Raw genomic sequence first — 24,527 nt, 5'->3', positions numbered from 1 at the left:
TTAGGTCCAGCTTTGGCTGCTATATTATTACAGAAAGTCTGACAATTCTGGTATTTTTTTCTTTGCTCTGGATGCAATAATGCCAAATACAAAAGCATTAAGAATGCAAAGTAACATTCTTCTAAACACAACTAGCAATGCAAGGGGAGTCCTTTTTTTATCTTTAGTTCTTTTAAGTCAATAGTCAGCAGTTCTACTAAAGAAAAAGAAAATTTAAAAAAACGAAAATATGTATATATATAATTCAGTTAGCTCCTGAAGTCTTATCAATACTATTTGGAGATCAATTCTGAAAACTTCAGACTCAAGAACCAGAATGGATTACTAATCTTCACTTCCAGTTAAAAAAATAAAACAACAACAAAACCAAAAGCCCAAGAAACCACAACAACAAAAACAAACAACAAAAAAACCCAAACAAACAAAAAACCAAACCTTCAACATCCCCCCAGAACCAAACCAAACCCACCAAAAAAACCACACTGACAGTAGTATCTCATGTCCAATTAAAAACATCTCTTCAACCATTGGAAACTGTAAGGAAGAGAAAATTCCTACTTTATCACATAATCCCCTCCTCAAAATGTGTTGCCTACAAAATCATGTTAAGTGAGAAGGTAAATCCATCAACTGGCAAATGCAAGCAAGCCAATTAACACAGTAGGAATGGCATTCCAACAGAGTTGTGCCAGCTTACCACAGAAACACATGACACAGTCTGATAGTGGACCAAAGACAGGAAGAGTTAGAAAGGGAAATGTACATTTCCCCTTCTAAGCCAGGGGAAATCAGGAGTCTAAGCAGGAGTTTCTAATCAGGAGTCATAACCAGCAGAACACCTTAGTGATAGAGAGAATGAAGAGGGCTTTTTCTCCATGCTCTAAAAACACTTCTCTACAGCTCCTGTGTCATTATGTAACACTGCACAGAATAAAATACACTGGTCTGAAAAGGTTTTCATACCTTTGGTGATCGTGGGTCAGGAGGACGGGCATAAAGCTCATCTTCAGCGAGCTGGACTCCTGCAGGAACTGTTTCTGAGGGACGAGTACCATTGTATAGATGGAATTTGCAGTGAGGATTTAAGGCCATGGCAAGAAGTTCAAGAAGGGGAAACCAATCTTGGGACAGCTTGGCCACACAGAGTTCCACTAGTCGATGAGTGTTGTTAATAATACATCTCTGTTAAGAAAGAAAACAAGTAAGAACGTGGCAGGGGACAGACTCAGAACATACATGGTTCCAGTCCTCCTCAAATCATCTCTCATGTTCTATTTCCTTCTAAAACACTGCAGGCAATAAAGCGAAAAAATGACAGAAAGGTGTTTCCCCACTGCCCATCCAGATCCATGTATACAAGAGTTTTCTCACAGCTCACTACTGAGTTTCAAAGATTAGATCCAGCTTTTACAGTCTCCCCCTAATCACAAAGGCAGACTCCTTCCTTATTTAAATAACTATGCTCTTCAGAAACACAACTTCAAAAACTCACATGAATCTCAAACTTCCAGCCGCTCACTGCCTCGTCTGTAAGGATTTTTGTGAAGGATATTGTTAACCCATCTCGAAAAAATCGCTGGCATGCTTCACTTTTGACATCAAGGCCTATTTAAAATAAGAAAGAACAACAAAGTATTAGATATGGAATTTCATTAGTTGTTACATGAACATTTTAAATGCTGAAAGCAGATTTGGTGTGCTGGTGTTGGTTTCTTCTCAGTAGCTCATACAGGGCTGTGTTTTGATTTGGGCTGGAAACAGTGTTGGTTAACACAGGGATGTTTTTTTTTTACTGCTGAGCAGCGCTTACAGATCCGAGGTTTTCCTGCTTCTCACACCACCCTGCCAGGAAGTAAGCTGGGGGTGCACAACGATTTGGGAGGGGATACAGTCAGGACAGCTGAGCCCAAAGAACCACAGGGGTATCCCAGACCATATGGTGTCATGATCAGCCTATAGAGCTGGGGAAAGAAGGAAGAGGGAGATACTTGAAGTGAAGTTGTTTGTCTCCCCAAGCCACCATGTGATGGAGCCCTGCTGTCCTGGGGATGGCTGAACACCTGCCTGCCCATGGGAAGGGGTGCATGAATTCCTTGGCTTGCTCTGCTGGCACACAAGGCTTTTGCTTTACCTGTTCAACTGTCTTTATCCCAACCCACGAGTTTTTTAACTTATGCCCTTCTGATTCTCTCCCCCATCCCAGCAGAGGGGCACTGAGCTGTGTGGTCCTTAGTTGCTGGCTGGGGTTAAATCACAACATTTGGACTTCAAAGGTATTTTGTTTAAAGTTTCAGAATTGATTTTAAACAAGTCTTGGATGAAAACAAACTTACATAAGCTTAAATGGACAAAAAACTTGATGGATTAATATTCTAGTAAAGCCATCTCAAAAAATTACACTCCTTTATACAATTTTTGAATTGTTTTTAAAAATGTGTGATCTGGATTGCATTTTTTCCCCCCATGTTTACAACAGGCTTTGATAGATACACTAGCAAAAATAACAATAAATACAATCTTTATCTTCCATTCTTCTTTATGTTCTCTCTTATCTACTTGCTAACAGCAAAACCAGTGAGTGACGAGGGGTAAAAATAACCATTTCAAAAAAATGCAGAAGATACAGCTTCAGTAAGGAACTCAGTAGTGGTCCCATAGAAATGCAGACAAATCATCTTGAGAGAAATGGAATGGTCTTTGAGGGTACTGGAAACAACTCCCATTACTGGGCTGCCTAACTTTTGGATGCATATGTGCCCATGCACATACAAATTTAATTTTTTTTGTCACTAGGGCCTACCTCTCTTTCCCACTCTGTGCAATTCATCAAAAACACAGATTTGGGATCGAGTCTGAAGGTTTATATTGTGTAGTGAAATCTCATTTCAGTTTAAGTAAGGTATAAATTCCAAAGTTGCCTTGTATCTTGCTTGTGTGTGTCACATTGGAAAGTTCTGGCAGCATATTAAAAACTAAGTGTAAATATTAGGAGCAATAAAATCCTTTTGAAATAAAGACTGGAGAATATTCTTGCCTATAAAAAACCAAAACCCTAAAATAAACCATTTTTTTATCTTTTAAATTTATAGCATCCAATTCACTATGACATTTATTTCTGGAGCAAATCTCATTACTGAAAATACTCCATAAGTATTAAAGAATTATTGTGAAGATAAACATCAGTCTACCTCTTAAATGCTATTTTTCAAATAGGTTTTCTTCTATTAGCAAGTAACTCCAGACTATCTGTTGATAGTTGCATGGCTCATTGTTTAACAAAGAATAATGGATCGATGCCTACACATAAAAAGAGAATTTTCCATAAATGAATGCATCTGCCAGGAATAATGCAAGTCACAGTCTTAACAGGATTCACACTACTCTGTCAAATTTGCTCCTTTCACTTGAAGGTGGTAATGCTGACACTTCGTTCTCATATGTACCTTCAATTAGTTCAGTTATGTCCCTTTCAATTTTAGTCCCTGAAGAGATTTAAAGATGATGCAAATACTACTCTTATTTTATAGCGAGGGTCACAAAGAAGCCATTACCCTGCAGTCACTCCAGAATGCTGATGGCCATTGGCCATGTCAGGAATAAAAGCTATTTAAGAGCCCTCATCACAAGAAAATGGTGCTTGACAAAAACATGTAGTGGGGTCTTTCTAGGTTTTGTTGCTTCACAATTTAAATAAGATACAGTGAGAAATACAGGGTTTATGCAATTCAAAAGCTGGTTATTTTTCAATTTATCCTTTCAGTTCCTCCTTTTGGAAACAGATCTTGTCAGAATATGAAAAATTCCCATAGACAGGTAGCAAGGAGTCCAATTCTGGATGTTACTGACATAATGGAGCACAGTTTAATCTATTAAGAAATGTACACAACAGAACCATTTCTATTACTTCTCTATATATACCCCACTCTCAAACAGTGTCTGCCAAGCTCTGATCTACCAAAACAGTGTCAGTTACACCAAGTTACACCCTATCATATTCCCTGGGAACTGGAAGTTATTTAAAAGGAACCATGGTAGCCATCATGTAACTTCAAGTTGCAAAAAGACCCCCGAAAACTAGGATGTAGCTGTAAAGGTAACACATTAAACAACTACTTATAAGAGCTTTCCTTGTTTTCTCCTTATTCAATAATCCTTGCATACACACATGGGAATTCATCTAGAGGGTAGGAGGAAACATAATTAAGTAGCAATGCAGAAGTATTTTTCAGAATTGCACACCACCAACTTAAAAATCAAAGTGCAAAAGCATACGAATACATTTCCACTGTTTTTCACAACTTCAAGAGGAAAAATAAGCTTTTTGGGGGGGGGACTTTCAACTAAGCCTGATGCTTTGGGGAAGTACATTGATGTCAGGAGTAGCTAAAAATCTCATTCTGCTCTTATTACTTCACTGCACTGACAGCTTTTAGGTTTTGGGTTTTTTGGGGTTTTTTAAAGATGACTTAACAGCTGGCAGAACATACATCTCCTCTCTCACAAATCACAAGCAGATAATTCCTTTTTACCGCACTGTTCCAACAATGCAGACACAAAGGTGGCTACATTTTCTTTTGAAAAGCTGGCTTTTTTTTTTTGCTTCGGAACAGATGTGATCCCTTCAACATCCTACACTTGCCTGAGGATTCCTGCCAGACCAAGCTACACACAAAGCCACCAATTCCAAGCACAACTCCAGCTGACAAATCAGTGTTGGCAACAATATATCATTATCCTATGCCAGATCACAAGGATGCACCCTAACTTTTGGTTCTCCACAGAGTGCTCCAAAGCAAAAAACACTTAACAATCAAGATAACCCAGAATATCAGGACCACAATCATCTTTTTAGTCTTAAAGCTGCCTAAGAATAACATTTATTAACATGGAAATGAAATTGTCCTGGGCCAGCACCTATGCAGAAGAAAGAGCAGGCACTTTGTATGACACTGTATTTGAAACACAACGAGCTCGTAAGTGCAGATATCCAAAAAAATTATTTTGATGTAACTTCCGCTATTACTCAAGCACAAGGAACCTCCCAGGAGAACAGAACTTTCCAGAACAGATGACAAACTTGTCAATCTGACCAGTACAAATCAACAAACACATACACAGTCCTGATAGGGAACCCTCCTACTCCCAAGTCAGACACAGCAAGCACTGGTAGGACTATTAGTCTAAGCCATGCTGCTTAAAATGCTAATTTTTCTCTGATACTCTTAGAAGTATATGTGTGCAAATCTGAAGAAAAATTTATGGCAAGACATTTGAAAACTAGACTAGAAACTTAGTTAAAAACAAATAGAATTCTTTGAGTTTTAGCATCTGCTATAAAGACCAAACCCACTAGGTCTGATATCAAAGTGAATACAGAAAACAGGTATGACAGGAATGACAGGATTTTTATGTCTGTGAGCTTATTCGACTTCCCTACTCGGGCTAAGGCACCTATTTCTAACTACATTAATGGCTTTTTTAAGGTTCTTATCTGTGAAGATTTGGCATAGCACTCTGACACAATCTTCAAAACCAAGGCTATAACAGAAATTATTAACAATTTTTAAGCCTTCACCAGGGATTCTAAAGAAGACGAAAAAGTATTACACACCAATCCAATAATGAAATGTCTTCCAGCTTACCTTTTTTACTTAGGTCAATAGCAGCTTCTAGAAGAACTTCTAATTCCCCCTTCGGCAATACAGGAACAACCCATCGAGGCCTATATTCAGAAACAAACAAACCCAATTTCAGTTGTGCTTCTGAAAAATCAAGAACTCTTGCCCCATTGTAATGCTTTTAATATAGGCTCGGGAAACAGATTTTTAAATGCCCTGATGAGTATTACACTGACCAACCCAAACAAAAACTCATTCTGCTTGAAGCCTCTTTCTCTTTACAACTTTAACCCAACAAAAAAAGCATTTCAAGAAGTCCAGTGAAACAAAGATACAAAAATTCTGATTCCACTATCAAGATGTTTGCACAAATCATCTACACCTTGTCAAAAGTGTGAAAATACCTGTTGATCATGTCATCCAACTTTGCCAGGTCTGTGTGTGGAAATGCAGGCTCCTCATCTTCAAGCTGGGGTGGAGCATCAGCTTGGCCCTGCTCATCAGGCGGGGTAGCTGGGGAGTTCTCATTGGAAGAATCAGGTGAAGAAGTCTAAAATTGGGATGGAAAATACTTTAAATACTGCCTGTACTTGTGTGCCACTTGTTTTGGCATTTTTCCTTCCTAATGTATGCCAAAGAATCATCTCAAGTACATATCAATATAAAATAATTTGATTTCAGATTTATTAACAAAAAACAGAGCATAAAATATGCTACATTCTTTCTATGTTGGCAGTGTAAAAATCAAGCTACTTTCCCAGCGAGGGAAGTGGGGTTTTTTTGGTAATAGCTTCTACTGTCGGCAGACCATGTTTCCAGACTGTGAAAAAAATACACTGAAGCTCCAGTTTTTACAAATCTTGTCCAGAGAAGTTGATTATTAGAGACATAGTTTTCAACAAAAGCACAGAAGAAAACAATCATGGAAAACATTTTCTTAAAGAGTTTGTTAAAAATGAGTGACCTACTACTATAACCATCTACTAATCAACCTTGAAGAACATGATTCTTAAATCCATTTTGATGGGCCATGCAAAACACAACACATTTTTCAGATGCCACTTATTATTCATATACAGAAATAGTATGAACTGACAATAATAATGGCTCAAATTAGAAGAGCAAGACTTAGGAAGACAAAACCTCAAGAACGTTTCTCACCTGTTGTACCAAATCTGCTTGGCAAGGAGTGTTATTTTCTTCACAGCAGCCTGTAGGGTGCTGGGTTTTGGATTTGTGACCAAAACAGCACTGGTAACACAGCAGTGTTTTGTCTGTTGGTTAACAGGCACAGATTCAAGGCCTGTTTTTCTCTTTGGTAACTCCTGTCAAAACTCAGACATAGGCAGGAGATACCATGAGCTGGAAGCAAGGAAAAGCCACCTGGGATGTTGTCAGAGTATGAAGAAATGCAGTGAGGAAGGCCAAGGCCCACCTGGAATTAAACCTGGCTAAGGATGTCAAGGCTAACAACAAGGGCTTCTTCAAATACATCACAACCAAAATAAATGCATGGGAAAATGTGTCCTGTTGCTGCTTCAGCCAGGAGACTGGGGAGGAGATCTAGAGGAAGGAAGTTTCTTTTGGTTGGGAAGACTGGGTAGAGACCATGTAATTAAACTTCATATCCACAGGCCCTGGTGGGATGCACCCACAAGTGCTGAGAGAAGTGCTGGAACCATAGTGAGGCAAGAGAGGTGCCTGAGGGCTGGAAGAAAGCAAATGTCACCCCAGTCTTCAATAAGGGCAAAAGGAGGACCCAGAGAACTACTGGACAGTCAGCCTCACTTCAACCCCTGGAAAGGTGATAGAACAACTCACTCTGGAGGTCACCTCCACTCACATGGAAGACAACATGATGATCAGGAGAGGTCAGCATGGATTCACTGAAGGTAAATCATGCTTGGCCACCCTGATTACCTTCTACGATGAAACAAGTTCAGTAGTCCGAAAGAACTACCTGGATGGATGAGGGGAGAGCAGGGGATGTTGTCTGCCTTGATTTCAGCAGGGCTCTGACACACTCTCACAGCATCCTCATTCACAAACTCAGGAAGTGTGGATGGGATGAGTGGACAGCGAGGTGGATTGAGAACTGGCTGAATGGCAGATCTCAGAGGTTGGTAATCAGTGGCACAGGGTCCAGCTGGAGGCCTGTCACCAGTGCTGTCCCCCAAGGTTCAACACTGGGCCCAGCAGTGTTTACCTTATTCATCAATGACCTGGGTGAGGGGCAAATGCCTCCTCAGCAAGTTCTCTGGTAACACAAGGCTGGGAGGAGGGGCCAACACCCCAGAGAGCCGTGCAGCCCTTCAGAAGGACCTCGACAGGATGGAGAGATGGGCAGAGAACCTCCTGAAATCCAGCAAAGGCAAATGCAGGGTCCTGCACTGGGGAAAAACAACCCCAGGCACCAGGATGGGCTGGGGCTGACCTGCTGGGAAACACCTCTGGGGAGAAGGACCTGGGGGTCCTGGTGGACAATGAGCTGTCCCTGAGCCAGCACCGTGTCCCTGTGGCCAAGTGGCCAATGGGATCCTGGGGTGCATTAGGAAGAGCACTGCCAGCAGGTCAGGGACGTGATCCTGCTGCTCTGCTCAGCCCTGGTGAGGATCACCTGGAGTGCTGTGTCCAGTTTGGGGCTCATAAGTACAGGAGAGACATGGAACTCCTGGAGCAGGTCCAGCAGAGAGTGGCAAAGATGATGAAGGAACTGGAGCATCTCATTGAGGAAAGGCTGAGGGAGCTGGGCCTGTTTAACCTGGAGATGGCTTAGAGAGGACCTCATCAATACCTGCAGGAAGGTGTCAAGAGGATGGACCAGGCTCTGCCTGGTGATGCCCAGCAACAGGCAAGAGACAACGAGCAAAAACTGAAACACAGAAGTTCCACTTGAACATGAGGAAGAACTTAACAGTGAGGCTGATTAAGCACTGGAACTGATTGCCCTGAGAGATTGTGGAGTCTCCTTCTCTGGAGATTGTCTGGTCACAATCCTCATTAAGGTGGTCTAGGGAACCCTGCTTGAGCAGGGAAACTGCATTAGATGACCACCAGCTGTCCCTTAGAACCTTACCCATCCTGTGATTCTCACTTTGCCCCCAGCAGTTAATAGGGCAAGAGGCTGGGAGGGGACACAGCCGGGAGAGCTGACCTGAAATGACCCAAAAGATACTCCATGCCACAGAGCATCACACTTGGCAATAAAACAACAGGGGTTTTTTTCCCAAGGCAGCTGTTGCTTGGGAAGTAGTTGGGCATCCATCAGCTGGTAGTGAGTGATGGCACTTGCATCACTTGTTTCCCCCTACCCCTTCATTTATTAAACTGCATTTATCTCAGCCCAAACAGCTTCTCACTTTTTTCTTCCAATTCTCTTCCCCATCCCACTGACGCAATGGGAGTCAGCGACAGTGGAGACTTCCTTGGCAGTTCAGGGTCAGCCCACCACACATTTCAAAGTACAGCTCATTCGCAGGAAGCAGCAATCACTAAACCTTCTAGTATTAAAAAAGTACCATCTTCATACTGAACTAAATGACCAAGTGTGGCTCTTCTCTTAAATGGTTTTGGCTTTAAATGGTATTGTTTAAAAGCATTTTCTCTGGTATTTTTTCCCCCCAACAAAAAAGAATCATTACACCGCGATGTAGTATATGAAAGCTTTTGCTTGTCTTCTGAAAGCAAGAAACATGTGAAGCTGTTCAGGAAGTCTAGTACAATGAACGGAGACCCAGACACAGCTGCTCTGAAAGAGCTGATACCTGGGTAAGCTGTTATATCCAAGAAGTGCTTTTGCAGAACTGAGCAGAAACCGAACTCAGAGATGTAGCACAATTTTACCGATCTGTGGCAGGTAAGTCTACAATGTGGTTTTGAGGAAGCTTCTGGTATTATTCCAAGAAGGCTTCTTATCCAAAATAGGTATGCTTGAAAGAATTATGCCACTGCCTGAAAAGGGAGCATTTTTTGCTATGCAGTGCTCTCCAACCACATTTACTTTGCCAATAGCATTGCCTTCAACCCTCAAAATATTGTTGTACTTCCAGACACACACACAAAAATGTCTAACTTAACTAGAGATCTCCACAAATACACAAATTCAAATAATTCAGGAACACTACTTCTACAGAACAAATTCCTTTATTTTTAGATGAACTGATTGTTAATACCATACCTGATTCTGCTGGAGGGGAGGCTGGGACTGTCCATCAGGAGCCTGGCCCTGGCTATCATTCCCTCCTACCGGAGAGCCACGAGTCGTGGCTGTCATACTCGACACAGGGCAGATCTTTGCAATTTTGTCTGCTTATGTAGTTGATGTAAGAGAAGAAATTATAGTCCACTTAGTAAAGTTGAAGTACCAGCATATGCTTGCCTTAAAAAGCTCCAACTCAAGAACATAACATCTTGCAGAGACCATTGCATAACCTGGAGGGGAATAAAAGGACAGTATCCTGTATTAATACATGCATGGAAACACAATCCACACTGGGAAAAGAACATTACAGAAACAAATACACTGCTACAGAGAATCTTCTATATTATACTTAGTGTTTCATTTTATTGAATACAATTGACCATGTCACATTTGAAATATTTACCATGATTTTAATGTTCTAAGTAAAAATTACACTTATAATCATCTTTATACCATTGAGAAACAGACACACATCCAAAATGGGTGGCTATTTACTCTGTGTTCAGAATAAATGCATGCAGCGGTTTACTCTGACTCTTTTGTGTCTGAATTGCCACAGTAAATTCTCCATCTGAATTCATGGTGCTGCTCAAGGTCTATGTAGTAATGACCTGATTAAGAGCCTAAAAAGCCAAATTTGTAATCTTTTCCAATACTTTCCACCTGACACTGTCTTAACTGCAGATGTCAGACAGAATTAAGAGACTGATTCTATCTCAGCTGAGGCTAACAGAGACCCTGCAGCCAAACTATTAGCACATCAGTATTCACCCAGGGAATTTGATCTGTATTCCCTTTATCCAGCACGTGCCTATGAAAGCCTGGGTCCACTGGCCTTTTGGCCCCACTATGAAGCCGATCCCACCCCCAATAAGTGGTTTAGCAGATTATATGAAGAAAATTGTGACATCAGATTTGTTGAAATTGTAATGGTATACCAACAGTTCAATATTCACTGTGTTTCAACTTCACTGTATCATATACAGACAAAAACAGTTGCATTAAGTAAAACAGCAATTCCACTCAATACCACCAAGCATTGTATAACCACAGAAGCTGAAACGTAATTTCCCAGAGCAACTCAGACTTCCAAGCACCACATAAAAGAAAAACAGTTCTCAGAAAAGTTAAAAAGACAAGTAAGGTGATAGAAAGAGCTGTATGAGCTTCCAGCAAGATGCATTTGGCAGTGCTGTGTTCCTGATCCAATCACCAAAACCTCAAGTTAACAACTGGAGTGAAATCTCTGTTGTAACACTATGCATATTCCTAAGTGTTTTATTATGATGTCTCATCTCAAGTTAAGTTTCAATGCTGTTATCTTTCTCCAAAACACTTTAAAATCTTTTCTTATATTGTGTGAATTTGCACAGCATTACATATACAATAAAAATTGACTGAATACACTCCAACTCCTCTGCCCAGTCTCCAATATTAACAGCACCAACAAACTTGGAGATCTTTAATAATGTCACTAAAATAATGTTCACTTTTGAATAAAACTGTATTGTTTCAAAACACTCAACTGCAATCCATCTGTAGCTTTCATAATTCATATTCATAGGGCTTAGTAAGCCTAAGTCCAGAAAAAATGCATTACCAACTCAAAACTTTCTTTAGGAAGACACTGATTTTTGAAATGCAATTTTTAAAATTAATATATTTGGTATTTAATTTGTGGGTTTTTTAAATGCCCTGCAGAGTATTTGTTTTCTACTGATGTTTATAAAGATCACTAAGTAGAAAGTACTAGCAAGAGTAAGTTTCCTGCCACATATATATACACATACACACACTGCAGTCTACTGCAGTTCAATGCAGTCAGTTCCCCTGCACTACCTGATGGAGATTCCGAGGTACCAGTGAAATCAAACTGCTGCCAACGTACACGGCACTCTTCTGCAGCCCTAAGCCAACCACCATCACCACCACAATAAACCTTCTTTAATCGCCACTATTCTTCCTTAACAGGGCTGGTTCATGAAACAGCCACATAAAAAACTTGTGCTGGCACAAGGAGTAAGGTAGCATAGAAGCAGGGAAGGGGTAAAACAGCTCATTTCAACAGCAATCCTGGTCCAGGCTGGCTTAAACTGCAGGCAGAAGTGTCCACCAGCAGCTGCAGTTCCACAATAGCTGACACCAAGGACAAGCTGCTTGATCTCATCTCTTCCGTACTCTAATGCTTTGGGCTGACTTATCATGAAGTGAGCTGGTTCAGAGTACCAAAGGAAACAACAACAAAACCCCACCAAATGTACAAAGACTGATTATTTTTCAGTTTCTTTAATTATCTGAAGAGGAGCACTGCAAGGCCAGAGAGTATCACCCTAATGCCAGCCAGGAAGCCAGGACAAACTGCAGCTCTCCTATCACACTGACTGACATTAGTGTGAATTTACCCTCAGATTTTGTTTCTGTGCTTAGCTGAAGGATGTGGGCAAAGCATTCTTGTAAATTCCATTCTGCTCAAGGCAAGTAACACGATTTAACCAGGAGATACAAGAAAGCTAATACTGAAATAGCCAACCTACTCAAAATCTTGCAAATTCACAAAATGAAACAAAATCTAAGAAAAATATTATGAATTTTGTAGATACTAGTAAATACAAAACATTTACATGAAGGACTAACCTGGTTTTTTCTTCCTCTTATTTAGGGATTGTTTGCTTAAGAGTCTAATCATGATTCTCTATGCATATTACTTAAATTACATTCCCAGGAAAGCGTATGGCAGGGCTTCCACAGTTTTACTTGTCTTAGCCACGTGCATTAGACAAGGCAAACTTCTTAAGTGAGTTCATCGCCTCTCCCTCCAAATTTGTATGATGTCCTCAGACAGACAATAGTAACTTCAAGTTATGCTGCAGCTAACTAAAAACACTCCATCTCCAATACATCATCTGACTGCTTCTTGTAGTATCTGCATGTTCTCAGTTGCAGGGATATTCTTGTTCAGGTATTTTCCTTTTAATTACAGAATATACAAACATACTTTTGTAAATGCAATCATTATCCAATTCATGCAATTTAAACAGTATTAGAAGGAAGTGGTTTACCAGTCCTGTTTTCAGTCATTCATTTACCATTTATGTTTCAGAGAAAACAGCAAACTGCAAGCCCACGGAGAACACACCACTGCTTTAGTCTCTCTAGAACTAATTAACCATGAAATTTTGAATTCCCATCACTTCTTTAATTCAGACTATTCAATTTCAATTTTTTAGAGTTACAATGCACCAAGGCACAGTTTGGCTCAGCTCAAGAATAGCCTTTATACCTATTTATAATTAATTTGATAAGTTATAAACAAATGTAAACTGATGCAGTGACATAATTGGTTTTAAGTGTACAGACAGCCCAATATAAACAATTCAAATTACCTGTATCCAGCTGAATTCTAATGGATACTCTATGTTAGTTTTTATATACATCTCATTTCTACTATTTCTGATTTTGGATTCAGCACACTATCACAAAATACGCTGAACTGGAAGGGCCCCACAAGGATCATCAAGTTCCACTCCTGGCCCTGCACAGAACCATCCCCAGGAATCACACCACTGACCAGGACTCCCAGGTCCCTTTCTGCAGCACTGCCTTCCAGCACCTCATTCCCCAGTCTGTCCATATATCCAGGGTTGCCCCATCCCAGGAGCAAGCCACATTAAAAAAAATTATCACCTTTATCCAAAGCTTTGAATGGACACAGGGTCAAGGTGCAGATAGATCCCTGTTAAGTGACTGCTAATCAAGCAGTGTATGAGGCTATGAAGACTGAATCAAATGAATCCCACTAACATTTGCTTTTGATGCCAACTGAAAAAATTCCTATTTGCCATGTTTTTGCCATCTCCTTATGTCACCCTGATCCACCAACGAATTGTACGTGAAAGCCAGCTTTTGCTCCACCTGACTCCTTGGAATTTCAGCAGCACCAGAAAAAGGCAACTATAGACTTTTTGACTCCATATGGCCCCCTTTAGAAGGCACCATCCAGTGGGAGCAGCATTCCAACAGAGCCCCAGCTGCCCAGATGGAGGACACCAGGCACGGCACTGGCCTCCAGGAGGGAGCGGTCTCTGCTTCCAGGCTCAACCACCCATTACAGCTGCACACCTGAACCTCACCTCAGCTTCCACAGTCTGCAACCTCATGCCTATGTGGCAGAATAGGTTAATTTTGTTTTGGGGAGAAATCAAGAACCTTTTCAAAAGTCAGGGGGGAAAAAACTCAGAGGTAGGTTCCTAGATAAGTGGTAAGTAAGAAGCAAATATGTACACAATAGTCTGTTACAGGATAACATGTCACAGCAAACACAGAGGCATGTTACCATATAATGATAAAGGAACAAACACAATTTTCTAATACAGCTGACTTCTCGAACGGCCTTCATTTGAGTTTCTCCAAGTCTCCTCTTCAAAAGTAACTGAAATACCCCAATACATACAGCCCTTTTCCCTAAATTAGTTACTTATAATACAGTCTCAGCAAAAAGCAAATGCAAGGTGCCAGATGACACGAGGCAGACCTCAAAATACAGTTTATTATTCATGAGCATTACTTAAGCCCTATCTAGGGGGACAGACCTATTTTTCCTTTAACTAAAGTATTCTGGTTATATACAAGTGACGACATATGTCACAAAATCTACTTTGCCATGTCGTAACAATGAATGCCAGAGTTAAGAGTCTGCTTAACATGTAACAACAGAGCTTTCTAACAACCATAAAGCAATTTATTTACAGAATGATGTTCCCATGAAATGGGAGCTCACAGATGTGCTGCTCCTTCATCACAAGCGCTGTACTGCAAAAAGGCTTAACAGCAGCAATACAAATTTGGGGCTGAAAGGTATCATTGATTTGTTTCATACAGGATTCTAGGAACTGCATTCTTAAAACCTCAGTAAGTACTGAACCATCACAAGGATTATGATATGATTCTAGTTTAAAAATTCTAGACTTCTACCCCATTCCTTTATTTCAACCAGAAGGATTTCTCAACTAGAAACACCTCCCCCAAATCTGTAACACTGACCTAATTCAGTAGTTACAATCTATACACACCCCCACACATTTTCCATTTTCTTTCCTCCCTGTGCCTTGTATCTTTCAGAAAGGAGGAAATTATTAACATAATCAGAATAGAGAACTGGAGGTCGCAGCATTTTGCTCATTAACACTGACATGCACTGAGAGTGACATGCATTCAATGATTAATGCAAAACCTGTCATTAAGCTACTATTCAATAGAGCAAGAAGTATCTTTCAACATTTAAAAAATACCTGATAAGCAGCAATCAGAAAATGTTATCTCAAATAGCACTTATTACAAAAAAAAACCCCCTTTGAATTCCTTCTCCTCCTAAACAAATGAGTGTATATGAGACTTAGTCAACTGCATCAGGTTCCAACATTAGTTCAAAGCAATAAATGTCTTAACATCACAGTACAAGACAGAATTTGAGTAACTGTAATGGTTACAAACTAAAACTATTCTCTCTGAAAAATATGTTACTTCAAGTAACTTTTTTCAGTCATTGTTCTACATCATATACCTGAAATTAAGACAACTGGGAGCAAAAGTTTCTGGAACACTGAGAACATCTATGTAAACATATAATTCTATTTGCCCTCAAATTCATATAACAAAATAAAGGGAGATTGCTCTGAAACATACTTCAGTTCTTTGAGGATTCTTTTCTTCTTAATTTCAAAACTTGGTGTTGAGACTAAGCTTAGTCTCAACATCTACTTAACAGTACCCAACTTCACCTCATACAACATGCTCCTACATGCAGCACTCACATGAGTTTAAGCAAGAGTAAGAGCATAGAAGTGAACTTCCAAACTGGGAGCCCAAGAAATTATGATCAGAACAAACTGTATTCAGGCCAAGGCTTACAACAGTATTTGGCTCTGCACATCAAGGCAACAAAGCTGACATCTCAAAATGGTTTGGGTTGGAACGGACCGCAGTGATCATCCAGTTCCAAACCCCTGCCATAGAAGGGACACCTTCCACTAGACCAGCTTGCTCCTCTGATCCAACCTGGCCTTGAACACTTCCAGGGATGGGGCATCCACAACTTCTCTGGGCAGCCTGTGCCAGTGCTTCACGACAGGAAATCATTTCTTCCTAACATCTAATCTAAGCCTACTCTCAGTTTAAAGCCATTCTCCTTGTCCTATCACTACATGCCCTTGCTCTAAGTCCCCCTCCAGCTTTCCTGCAAGCTCCCTCTCAATACTAGAAGGGGTTCTATGGTCTCCCTAGAGCCTTCTCTTCTTCAGGCTGAACAGCCCCAACCCTCTCAGTGTGTCCTCACAGCAGAGATGTTTCCACATGGAATAACTTCCCGAAAGACTTTAAGAAAGGAAACACTTTACATCAAAGAACTACCTTACTTCATCCAATTCAAAATTCATCCAAATTACACCTCTGCAAGCTATGGTGCGAAGTTGACCATCCAATACACTTGTGCACAAAACATTCCCAGTGTTCTGGGAATGCATTCAGCATCCTCCCTTTTCACTTGGTACACAGAACACTTTTACTGAGTATGTTACTCTTTATCATTTGTGCTTTAGGAGTTATGTTTAAAGATGGTTTCTCTGTATGTACACTACTTTTAATTGAAAGTGTATCTATATATATAGGTGGTAGTGGTATCAGCTGCTTTTCTTACTCTGTGCGCTAATTCAAGAAGTCGAGAAATGTTTTATTGCATCACAAGCTAAAAGACCTGCAAAACACACATTTTAGACGTATTGGTTCTGTTCTTGAAGTCTACAGCTTAAAAGCTCCTAGCACGAAATAATGCCTTACTGTATTTATAATTTGGGGCTTCAGAACTAAGGAGGAGATACTATGTCATGTCTAGGAAATGGTGTACCTCTTCTAAAAAGCTGGAGGAAAAGGTAGGTTCTCCCTGCTCTTCCTGATTTTGTTTGTGTGCCTGACTGGCAGTTCTGATTTTTTTGAAAGAAAAAGTGCCAGTTAAAAGTACAGATTGTGTTGCTGTCTGCTGATTTCTCAGTTCTTTTTCTTGTTTGACAAGCCCAAAAGTCAAAGAGAATAGAAACAGCAATCTTTAAAAGGACATCTTTATTCCCTAACTGCAAGGGAGTAGACAAATAGTTGCAAACCCCAGAACAGCGAGGCTGCCTTGGCAATGGATGGTCTCTCATGTTCTATAATGGGCTCAGATATTTGATTCATCCCACTGCGTTCTCATCTCACTGGGGTAGCTAATTTGTGAGGAGGGTTAACTTTTTGGCTACTTACTTTTTTTCTAGATGTAAAAGTCTGTAATTCACAAGTTTCTTATCAGTTCTGTGACCAAAATGATATGTTTCTATTAAAAAGACAGAAGTGCTGAGAGTTACTCTTGCTGCAAACATACAATTGTGGTGTTCACTGGCAGTTGCTTTTGTAAAGAAACTGTGCTTTTTGTCATGTTCACCAATATATACAAAGTTTTCAGTATGCCCCTTTTTCTAGGTAAATGACGTGACACTTGGCTGTGTTAGTGCACATTTTGTTGTGCCAAGCTTACCAGATACCCCACATTACTCTGTGATGTGTTCTCACTGTCACCCCATTAGTTTGGGTGCCATGTGCAAGATTTATTAGTAATTTTATGGGTTTATCTGTGTAATTGGTAATATATTAATAGTATGAAATTGTGAATTGCTAGGTGAAGGGTTTGGCTAGGAATATGTTCCTACTTGTTAAAATCATGTTAATAATTCTGGTTTCGCTCACTAAAGATTCATTTTTTTTAAACCTTTATTTTTTTTCCTGTAAATTTAATCAGACAAGCATGTTAAAATGCAGTACAGAAATTCAGGTAGTCTCTAACATCTTTCGATTCTCCTCCTCTACTCTGCTCTGGTGAGACCCCACTTGGGAGTGCTGTGTACAGTTCTGGTGTCCCCGATACAAGGGTATGGAACTGTTGGAGCAAGTCCAGAGGAGGCCACAAAGCTGGTAAGAGCATTGGAGCATCTCCCTAATGAAGACAGGCTGAGAAAGTTGGGGCTGTTCAGCCTGGAGAACAGAAGGTTGAGTGGAGACCTCACAGCAACTTTCCAGTATCTGAAGGGAGCTTGCAGGGAAACTGGAGAGCAACTCTTCAAGAGGAATGCTAGTGACAGGAAAAGGAGTAATAGGCACGAACTGAAGGAGGGGAAATTCAGGTTAAATATTAGGGAAAATTTTTTAGTTTGAGGATGGTGAGACACTGGAACACGTTGCCCAGGGAGGTTGTAAATGCCCAACCCTGGGCAACGGCACCAGTGTTCAAGGCTCCTTTCTTCATGATCAAATCCTTGGACCTTTAACTTGGTAAATATGTTGAGGTTTGTATGAAATATTGTGAGAGTAGTGGTGAAGCCACTGATAGCACACATCCCAAACTTCAGTTCTGCAATTTATGCAGCAAGGTTTTATTGTTATTTTAGGTTGCATTAGAGTCTACAATGTCTAAGTCAGGTCCTACTTTTAACTAAAGAATATGGGTTTTGTAAATTCCAAAAAACATCCACAGAGTATCTCACTTCTTTTCATGAGTGGGGCTCAAACCCTTAATAACTGTTAAGAACTTTTGTACCCTAACTCTAGCAGAGGATAAACGGAAGATAAACCTCTGAAATTTCCTTAGGTGTTGTTTTCTTCTTTTGCTGCAGGCCTCAGGAAGAAAGCTCAGGGTTTTTTTAAACACAATTTCATAGGCAGGACTGATGAAGCTAAAACTATGAGATATCTTCTTCCTCCTCCAATTACAGGAATATTGAGGAATAGAATTATTTTGTTCATCTGCAAGGGACCTCCAACGATCATCTCGTCCAACTGCCTCAGGATTACAGATAATACTAAGTGCAGACAAAAATCTAAAAAAGTTAACTAGGAAAGTTTAAATCAAAACACTCCCCCTGAGGTACTAGAGCCATTTGATACTGTTCACAACTTCAATTCTTCCTATGGAAGGAAGGAGAGGAACCGACGGGAAAAAAGGAAATAACCGTTCAACATTTTATCCTTGGAAGATGGCGCCGAACCATACTGAGGTCCAAATCCTCACTGATGTTCAGTGGCATCCCTAGCCTTAGTTTCTTCCTGAGATACACAAACACATTGTGGCTTCTGTGATTTCTGATGAGGTTCATGCATTCTACCAGGCCACTGGTAAGTGCTGAATGGCTTTTGCTACCTTCATTCTTCCTCAAGTACCTGAAAGGAAGGATAATGGCATCTTGCAGATTTGTCCCACTTGCAGCTTTAAAACATGGCCTTATTTATAGTATATATACTGCACTTAAGGCTTTGCAAAACTCAGGACTATAAATATTTGAAATGTTAGCTAAAGTCATTCAGCCAGTGAATTACGGATGTTACTACAACGTTATTTTTACATGTTACCTACACGCCCCTGATGTGTCACTGTGGCGTGCAGCACCTGAAGCCAATACTGCAACTGGACTGTAAGGATTCCAGTAGAAAAGTGGAGTTTAAAACTGGCCTGCAAAAATCAGGCTCAGCCCCTCTGGCTCCCTTCATGTTCCCTATCGAAAACTTAATGGCTTCTCTAAACTATGTTAAACACTGCACTAAAGAAAATTAATTATTAATTAGTAGTAGTCTTTATGTCTAATATTCTGTGGCATTATCAACACATTATGGAAATTTTCACACAAAGTATAAAACCAACCCAACTTCCTGCTTGTTAATTGTAAATAATTAAAGCACGATACAGCACCTAACAGATATTAAGCTGGAAGCAGATTACATTCTTGAATCGTGACAAAAATGACTTTGTGAAATACCTAGATATTTTGAAATGCAAGCATTCCCATTACTGTACTAGTTTTAATTTCACTTTTTTTTTTAGCTCTGCTTTTCCTGTAATGTTCAATCAGCACAAACTAAGCACAGGAACCCAAACTCTACCATCAACATTGTCAAGTGTCATTTAAATGTCTCTAATACAGAAGAAAGTGATACCAGCATTAAAATTCATGTTTCAATAAGCTCCTTCACAACTGTTTAACAAACTCAGCCAAACTTCCAACTAGTTTCAACATATCAACTGCCTACTCAGGCTGGCGATTTTGTACTGTTCCATGCCAGATAACTGCAAGTAAACATTTTGACATTTTCTGCTGCCTTACAACCATTTCAGTAAGAAGATACTTGTCTGAAAAATCAAGCTTGCACAAGCTCCCTAGAGGTGCTACAAGATGATAGCTAATTTCTTTTAATATTGTCTGCCTTAAACATGCTCCATTCCAACCCAATTCATACAAGCCCATCCTCCTAAGCAGACTGCTCCAGAAATCCCTGAAAACTAGCTACCTGCTCCAGAGAACTTGCGTAACAACTCCCCTTAAAAATCTTGGTCTCTCTACAGGGAAGCAAGAAGTGGCAACAGAACAGAAGTTTTGTCTTTTGTCTTTATGTTCATTCTGCCAACTCAATGAAGGCTGAGGTTTAATATAAAAGCAAAAAGATAAATAGCAGAGGAGGTTGGAAAGGAACAAGAAGCCCCTAGAAAGTACACTAAGAACAAAGCAGGGCTGGAAACAGAAGAATTATTTCCACTATATCCACTCCCCCCCACTGAACCAAGAAGTGCCACCACTGTACCAGAAACACACTACTCCTGGATCCATAAAGCCTATCAAAAGGCACGTCATAACCTTCTTTACCGAGAAATGCAGGAGGAAACAATCGACTACTACCATATCCTAAGGACTGAGGATGGGTTTAAGAACTCTGTTGCAGCTATCTGAAAACCAGAAAGTCATTCAAAAAAACCACAACCCACCATACACAAAATAAAAAAATCCACAACACACACTACTGCTGTTCTCCCTGCACTGAAATAATCCCATAAACTGCCAAACCCATAAGCCCCCTTGCTAAAGAGCCCTCCCTTCAGTCACAAAACAGACAACAAAGATCCCACTTCTCAGCTGAACCTACTAACAGGCCAGAAGACACAAGATGAACATTGGACCTGTTCTTCTCAGGAATAGTGCTTAAATCAGCACCACATGAGAGTGACAGAACTCTAATAAGGTGGTTTTGCCACCACAGTGTGTGTGTGTGGATCTCTACTGCTTCTATTGTTGGAATCTCAGTGTGAAACAGCAATCTCATCCACCAGTAGAAGTATTGTAGCCTGATACATTTAGAAAGTAAGTCTCACTGTACTTCTGCATGTGGACAAGCCTTAGCTCAAAATCAGGGAACTCTCCACTGGACAAGAAGGGAAGGATGGTGATCCTGCTGGCTTCCATCCTAACCACTTTTTCACCACTATGGAATTAGCCCTTGCATCACCACATCACCAGCCAGACCAAGAAGCCAATCTGGCTGAAAAGTAACTGGAGGAATAAAATCATTTTAGTTTTCAGCTGCATCACATGCCATATGAACACTAACAATGGCAGGAGAAACAGGAAGAACACATAACCACGAATAGAACCAACTCTTTCAGCATCACTGCAAATCTCGCATGAAATACACCCTAGAAGAGCAGGGAAAGGGAAGCAAATAATACAGATCATTACAATTAGCACATATTTAACTAATATATAACCAAGGTTCACATACATTATAGCACAAATGAATCTTTACAACATAGCAAAGTCAGAAAGACCAAAATTTTTCCCAAGCATAATGGATATCACAGGAAAACGCACACAGAAAAAGCTTTTTAGTAGATGATAAATGCCAGGAATGTCAGTTCACCAACAGCACAAGTTCAGTCATGAAAGAAATATTAAGCAGCCACAGCAAATAATGCCAAGTGCAAGAAGTCTCAGAAAGTGAAGACAACAAACTGTCCTGGAAATTATGATAAAGCCAGTGAAATACTCAGCAGATCGCAATGAGTCAGGAAAATTATTTGGCAGTAATACTTTGAATAATCTCACTACAAGCAGACAAAGCTACAGCAACTAATACAGAAGTTGCAAAACACAGAAAGGTGGCAAAAATTTTACTTCTGATGACTGAAAAAAAAAAAAAAAAGGCCAGAGTTATAAAACTGTAAGCAAAACTCTACAATTCAAACATTACCTGGAAACTCAGGTTAAAAAAAATGGAGCTAGAGATGACAGAGCATGAGTAGCTGAATACAATAGCTGCATGCACTGTGACAGTCAGCATCTTGTGACTTTTTCACAAGTTTTCATTTAACAAAATTTTGAGTCTGCATGAGAGACAGACACAACACGCTCTCTGTATTTGTCAAGGGCTCAATTTGTCATTTTTCTCCTACCTAATTGGAATTTTCAGAGTAATCTGGTTTCCACTGTAATTTCATTTCCATCAAACTGAGTCCCCTGGGTAAACAGTAATCAACTGAGGCACCAGGAAGAAAAATTGTCCGTTCCTTATTTGTCACAGAAGTTAAATTAAGTTTCATAAGGAAAGAAATATAACTCCAGAAATAAAAGGGAAATCTCTGGCTTACAAGGCAGCTATATAGACCTACCAAAAAGTTAATTCTGTGTCTTGTTCATTGCTGGAAAACACACAGGTCTTCTTCAGATTAACCTTTTCATCCTCCTCTCATTCTTCTGGGTATTGAGAGAAAGAGAAAACTGAGGAAGAGTGAGGACGTACAACAGCAACTTAAGCCAACAAAACTGTGTAACACCTGACTATCTAACAAAAACCCACTGAAAAGTTATGACACGAGGTAGGTTTGAAGTTTACAGCCTCTATGTCTCAGTTCTTCATCAACAACACAAAAGACAACGCAAGCTTTTTGATTATGTTTGGGTAACGTACAGGATGAGAATGGAAAGAACCTAAAGAACCTATCAAGCGTATTAACAGAGGAATAATTCTACTCAGTATTTAGACTGATGTCACACATGCATTTACAGAAAGAATTCCAAGGATAAAATACTGAATGACAATCCAGTCTATCTGACTGAATGAGTCAAGGATCCAATGGGAGTAATAGTTCCTAATTAAATGGGGGGTGTGGGGGAAACACTAGTTTAATGACAAGCTTCATTCTCCACTTTCTCCATTTTCCATGTTTATGTAAACTCAGAGGAACCTGAAGTTCAAGACCTAGCGCAAGGTCCTACACATGGTTCAGAGCAATCCCAAACACAAGAACAGGCCAGGTGAAGGATGAAATGAGCAGCTCTGAGGACAAGGAGTTGGGTGTGTTGGGGGACAAGAAGCTCAACATGACCCAGGCAATGTGTACTCACAGCCCAGAGAGCCAAACATGTCGTGGGCTGCATTCAAAGCTGTGTAGGCAGCAGGTGAAGGAGGGGATTCTGTTCACCTACTCTGCTCTGGTGACATCCTACCCACAGTGCTGTGTCCAGCCCTGGGGTCCTCAGCACAAGAAAGATATGGACCTGCTGGAGCAGGTCCAGAGGAGATCAGGAAAAGGACCAGAGGGCCAGAGCAACTCTGCCATGAAGACAGGCTGAGAGAACTGGGGTTGTTCAGCCCAGACGAGAGAAGGCTCTAGGCAGACCTTAGAGCACCTTCCCATACATAAAGGGGACTTAGAAAAAAGCTGGAGAGGGACTTATGACAAGGGCATGTAGAGACAGGACAAGGGGGAATGGCTTTAAGCTGAAAGAGGACAGGTTTAGATGAGCTGTTAGGAAAAAAATCTTTACTGTTAAGGTGGTGAAACACTCAAACAGGTTGCCCAGGGTTGTGGATGTCGCATTCTTGGAAGTTTTCGATGCCAGGCTGGATCACAGGATCCATTACCATAACCCTAAATGGTAAAATATAACAGACCATGATCCTCAATCTTTTCTCAAGGCTCTTTACATCATTTGTTTTTAACCACACACAATTTTAAAGCAACTTCACTGAGCCATCTGACAATTTGACTAAAAAACTAATAATAGAGGCACTTTTAAAAATAAGCTTTTAGTTCTGTTGAGAAATCCACCCTGAAATACAAATCCCATGTCTTGATGAAATAATATGGAAAAAACAAACTTTTCACTTCCATTTATCAAGAATCTGCGCCAGAACAAGGCACCTCAAACATCAATCTCATATCTACAAATGCAGCAAGGCAAAGAAAAAACCCAACTGATTACATGCACCCTGTGACAAGCTGTTGTTTGTAAAGTTGCTTCTAGCTGAGAAAGTGTCTCCAAAGTATACACCCAGCATCACCAAGTCTGGGGAAACAGAACATTAGCTATTCAGTACAGACAAGACAACTCTCCTTGAAAGCAGATTACTAACACGTAACCAAGCAGGCAAGTAGGAGCAAACTACAAAAATGTTAACAAATTTTTTTTATTATGAGAAAATCACCACAAAAATCATGAAGTATCTTAAGAGAAAACAAACACTTCCACAGCCTGCGTAAGAGGCAAAGTTTTTTATACCTACAGAAATGTATCCCCAAAGTAATGTCTTCACAATTCCTATCAAAGTAAAATTGTTACAACTGAACTGTTTAAATGTCAACATGGCTGCTCAGGCTTCTCCCTCTCCCCTCTATTTCTGGAACGAAGTTCTAAGACAAGAATTTAAATTGATCAAACACACTAGAGAAAATGATTATGTCAAACACATGGAATAAAGAATTCTAGTGGACAGCTGCAATTCAGAACTTAAATGACACACGATGATAAACTCACATTTAAAGCAAATTTTGCTGTCAGGCTAACTTAAAGTAGAACTAAAGGGTT

General features: G+C 40.2%; 1 protein-coding gene across 4 annotated transcripts in view; it reads right to left on the bottom strand.

The window, feature by feature from the left end:
• The window catches only part of USP9X (ubiquitin specific peptidase 9 X-linked), a 101,452-nt gene that overhangs the window by 69,420 nt on the left and 7,505 nt on the right, over nt 1–24,527 (bottom strand). For all 4 annotated transcript variants that reach the window (XM_032100941.1, XM_032100942.1, XM_032100939.1 and 1 more), the window contains exons 2-6: nt 9,796–10,049; nt 6,023–6,168; nt 5,643–5,722; nt 1,493–1,605; nt 964–1,182 (exon numbers count right to left, since the gene is read on the bottom strand). In XM_032100941.1, the coding sequence (XP_031956832.1) occupies nt 964–1,182; nt 1,493–1,605; nt 5,643–5,722; nt 6,023–6,168; nt 9,796–9,891 (654 nt within the window). In that variant the 5' untranslated portion in view covers nt 9,892–10,049. The remainder of the gene's footprint in view (nt 1–963; nt 1,183–1,492; nt 1,606–5,642; nt 5,723–6,022; nt 6,169–9,795; nt 10,050–24,527) is intronic.

Source organism: Corvus moneduloides, chromosome 2, assembly GCF_009650955.1.
Source record: "Corvus moneduloides isolate bCorMon1 chromosome 2, bCorMon1.pri, whole genome shotgun sequence".
Lineage (NCBI taxonomy): Eukaryota > Metazoa > Chordata > Aves > Passeriformes > Corvidae > Corvus > Corvus moneduloides.
The sequence above is the reverse complement of the archived record's forward strand: the minus strand, read 5'-3'. Positions and strand labels throughout refer to the sequence as shown.